The sequence below is a fragment of the Engraulis encrasicolus genome, chromosome 5 (genome assembly GCF_034702125.1).
Source record: "Engraulis encrasicolus isolate BLACKSEA-1 chromosome 5, IST_EnEncr_1.0, whole genome shotgun sequence".
NCBI lineage: Eukaryota > Metazoa > Chordata > Actinopteri > Clupeiformes > Engraulidae > Engraulis > Engraulis encrasicolus.
The window spans coordinates 5,239,349-5,244,348 of record NC_085861.1 but is presented as its reverse complement, the minus strand read 5'-3'; the positions used below and the strand labels follow the sequence as shown (position 1 = coordinate 5,244,348).

At 47.6% G+C, this 5,000-nt stretch overlaps 1 protein-coding gene across 1 annotated transcript in view; it reads right to left on the bottom strand.

Annotated features, from left to right (window-relative positions):
* si:dkey-22o22.2 (neural-cadherin) overlaps positions 1-5,000 on the bottom strand; it is a 206,278-nt gene that overhangs the window by 4,635 nt on the left and 196,643 nt on the right. The window contains exons 36-38 of the mRNA XM_063198429.1: positions 3,020-3,284; positions 2,251-2,431; positions 1,098-1,354 (exon numbers count right to left, since the gene is read on the bottom strand). Of these exons, the coding sequence (XP_063054499.1) occupies positions 1,098-1,354; positions 2,251-2,431; positions 3,020-3,284 (703 nt within the window). The remainder of the gene's footprint in view (positions 1-1,097; positions 1,355-2,250; positions 2,432-3,019; positions 3,285-5,000) is intronic.

Below are 5,000 nucleotides of genomic sequence, written 5' to 3'. Positions count from 1 at the left end.
ATCATAGGGGGCATTTGATGCACCCTGATATACATTGTATATATATACTAAAAGATAGAGACGACAAGGCTAAATATGGACATGTATGAGTGTATGTACGTAAGTGCAGTCAGGGCACAGTTGTGTATGCTTGACTGCCCTACTGCATTATCCAATCACAATATCCAATACTGCAATATCCAATCACTGGCCACACTGACTCACCAATGAAGACCAGCTGGTGGACACACCAGACGCTGGCAAGATTGACTGGCACGCGCACACACACACACACACACACACACACACACACGCACACACACGCACACACACACACTGATGGCAAGATTGACTGTTTGTTTTGATTGTGAATCTGATTAATCATGTGATGTCATGCTTCAATAATAATATACATAATAATAACAAAAATGCAATCATGACTATACACACACACACACACACACACACACACATACGCACACACGCACACACACACGCACTTACAAACACTTCCTGATTGCCACACTGCCTGGTGGTCAGCATGAAACTAAGCCAATGCTGATGGTGAGACACACACACACACACACACACACACACACACACACACACACACACACACACACACACACACACACACACACACACACACACACACACACACACACACACACACACACACACACACACACACTGTATGGTACTAAGCCAATGCTGTTGGCCAATATGAAGCCGAGTGCTTGCGTGTTGTTTTGATGGCTATGATGTCATGCTTAAATAATAAGAATTACAACAAGCACAACAAGGACACGATTAAGTGACACATACAGAACACATAGTGACTCACACACATGCTGATGGCCAGAATGGAACTAGGGCTGAGTTCGGCCAGGCACACACACACATGCACACGCACGCGCACACACACGCACACGCACACAGACAGACAGACAGACAGACAGACAGACAGACAGACAGACAGACAGACAGACAGACAGACAGACAGACAGACAGACACACACACACACACACACACACACACACACACACACACACACACACACACACACATACACGCGCACACACACACACATCTCCACACAATCCTCATCCTGACTCACCGAAGAAGACCAGTAGGCACATGCTGATGGCGAGTATGGAGCTGGGGCTGAGAGCTGACAGGCGGGGGGCCCTGATTCCGCGGCCCGCCTCGCACCACTGGCCCCGGAAGCCCTCCGGACAGCGGCACTGGTAGCTCTTGGTGGACTGGGCAACGCAGGTACCGCCGTTACGGCACGGCGAGGTGCGGCACGGGGACGGGGCACAGCGCTGGAGACCCGACGCATCGTCCACCACCAGAACCTGACCCGACGGACACCTAGAGGGAGAACCAGAAATCATTAGAACCTGGCCCGACGGACACCTGGAGGGAGAACCAGAAATTATACATTAGAACCGCATAATAAATACCAGAACCTGACCCGATGGACACCTGGAGGGAGAACCAGAAATTATAAATTAGAACCGCATAATAAATACCAGAACCTGACCCGACGGACACCTGGAGGGAGAACCAGAGATCGAACATTAGAACCAGATAATAAATACCAGCACCTGACCGGACGGACACCTGGAGAGGAACCAGCGATCGCAAATTAAATAATAGATACTAGAACCTGACTGGAGGGAGACCTGGAGGAGAACCAGCCATTGAAAATTACAAGCGGATAAGTAATACCAGAACCTGACACGACGGACAGAAGAGAGACGGGAAAAGAAGACAAAATAGACATGAGTAGGGCTGCAACTAACGATTATTTTAATAGTCGACTAATATAGAGTCAGTCACGATTGACACGATTGGTGAGAAGACTTCAGAACAAACGCCTGGCCCTGATTGACTGTACACAGTACGGTTCAGTGGATTTGAAGCATCAGTGTGTGTGTGTGTGTGTGTGTGTGTGTGTGTGTGTGTGTGTGTGTGTGTGTGTGTGTGTATGTGTGTGCCTGTATGTGTGTGTGTGTTCTCTGACCTGCACTCGTGCTTCCTCCAGACGTCTACGCAGTGGAGGGGGTGTGTTTGTGTGTGTGTGTGTGTGTGTGTTTTTTCTCTCACTTGCACCCATGTTTTCTCCACAGGTCTACACAGTAGAGGGGTGTATTAATGTGTGTGTGTGTGTGTGTGTGTGTGTGTGTGTGTGTGTGTGTGTGTGTGTGTGTGTGTGTGTGTGTGTGTGTGTGTGTGTGTGTGTGTGTGTGTGTGTGTTGTCTGACCTGCACTCATGTTTCCTCCAGAGGTCTACGCAGTAGAGGGGTGTGTTGCAGGGCTTGGCACTGCAGGAGTCCGAGTGGCATCCGGACGTCAAGCCCCGCCTCTCCAGCACCGTGCTGAACTCCGTGCTCTGGCCGTCCAGAGGCAACGCATGGCCATTTAGACGCACGTCACGCATGCAGCCTACACACACACACACACACACACACACACACACACACGGACATGTGCCCACACACAAAGACCATACAGACCATAACACACACACACACACGCACACACACACACACACACACACACACAAACACACGCATACACACACAAATACACGCATACACACACACACGCAGAATACACACACAAACACATACATAAAAGAGACACACACAAGGGAAATTAAGGTGAGAATTGCAGCTGACCCACTGATGACATTTTGACCCAGATGTCAGCCAGAGGTGAGCCAGAGGTCAGCACTTTGGGAAAATCTTACACTTGTCATCTGCTTCGTAGGGGGAAAGCAAGAAGACGAACAGAGAGGCATGAAGCCACCCTACTATCTATAACACAATATACGGTAGTTTCTTTTTCTTCTCTTTTCTCTTTCTCTAAATTTTAGCACATTGAAGGACAATTATGTATGATAATGTGCTATATAATTAATTTTGATTGATTGATTGATTGATTGATTGATGGCGGTGATGGCACTCTTATGATGTCACACTTATGATGTCACGGTTATGACGACACACTTATGATGTCATCAAGTCTCACCTTGGAAGTCGGTGAGGGGCCCGCTGGAGGCTGCGTTGCCTAGCAACACGCTGGAGGGGTGGACGGTGATCTCCCTGCGCTGGCCCAGCGTGGCCGTGACCTCTCGCGACCCCCCGCCCCGCTCCAGACGCAGCGTGAACACGTTGTCATGGCGCAGCAGGCTGGCCACCACCCATTGGCCGCCGTCCACGCGCTGACCAATCAGGCGCAAGGAGTGGGCGCCGTCACCCAGGTTGGCCTGGACGGTCAGGTAGCCGTCAGCGATCTGCACAACACAACAACACAACATGTAATAAGAATAGAGCAACGACATGTACCGATCTACACAACACAACATGTAATAAGAGCAGAGTTCAGGTAGCCGTCAGCGATCTGCACAACACAACAACACAACATGTAATAAGAGCAGAGTTCAGGTAGCCATCAGCGATCTGCACAACACAACACAACATGTAATAGGAGTAGAGTAACTTTCATTCAAATTAATGTTTCCATCAGTGAAAAAAAGCCTGGACGTTCAGGTAGCCGTCAGCGATCTGCACAACACAACAACACAACATGTAAGAAGAGCAGAATAACGACATGTACCGATCTACACAACACAACATGCAATAAGAGCAGAGTTCAGGTAGCCATCAGTGATCTGCACAACACAAAACAACACAACATGCAATAAGAGCAGAGTTCAGGTAGCCATCAGTGATCTGCACAACACAAAACAACACAACACAACATGAAATAGGAGTAGAGTAACTTTCATTCAAATTAATGTTTCCATCAGTGAAAAAAAGCCTGGATGTTCAGGTAGCCGTCAGCGATCTGCACAACACAACAACACGGATGTAATAAGCAAACCCGATGACGCACAGAGTTGAAACACGTTGTTCACTCTGAATAAACCCCCAAAAAGTCAAATAAGTGTAGCCTGGCCGCGCCAAAAACCCCTACAGCAAAGCTGTGCCCCCGGGAGCAAATTCATTTTGCGGCCACTAGGGGCGTCTAGATTTCTAGGCTACAGAAAGTGTGCAGTAAACGTCTTTCTTTTGAAGTATTGAACACTCCTGCGTTTACCAGCACCTAAGTAGAAGCTGTGCATGGATCTTTGAACTGTTCCATAAATACACATAGGCAGTCATGGGTGAGCGGTTAGGGCGTCTGACTTGCATCCCAGAGGTTGCCGGTTCGACTCCCGACCCGCCAGGTTGGTGGGGGGAGTAATCAACCAGTGTTCTCCCCCATCCTCCTCCATGACTGAGGTACCCTGAGCATGGTACCGTCCCACCGCACTGCTCCCCATGGGGCGCCACTGAGGGCTGCCCCCTTGCACGGGTGAGGCATAAATGCAATTTCGTTGTGTGCAGTGTGCAGTGTTCACTTGTGTGCTGTGGAGTGCTGTGTCACAATGACAATGGGAGTTGGAGTTTCCCAATGGGCTTTCACTTTCACTTTCATTTAAACATGAACATATCGGACATACATTCTGTAGCACACACAATCTACTATATGAAGATGTGTTATTTTAAAAGACAAGCACATGCTATAGAATGTGCACACACAACATAAACTTCTCCACATCAGATCATGCTAGTAAACAGTCACGTTCAGAGATTTACTTCAGAGGAGTGCAGATGACAGATGACTTTTAATTACTTTTCACAAATGATTTTCTTTATGTTTACGTGCCATGTAACATCAATCAAACTGGAGATGATATTTATTCTCACTTCAGTCAAAACAACCTCACTTAAGTTTGATTGATACTGCCTGTAAGGCATCATTAAGGGAACATGATTCATGAATATTTCCAAGAGCTGATGGGTTTTGCATCATGTGATCTCTTCATCCGCTAATTTACAGATCCATCTACATTTCCATAACATCATATAACAGCGTGACAACACTCACACTTTGCAATCTGATGTCAGTAATGTCTTAACTTTTAGTCATAGACGTTCATCGGATAGTTTTCACACACTTTTCT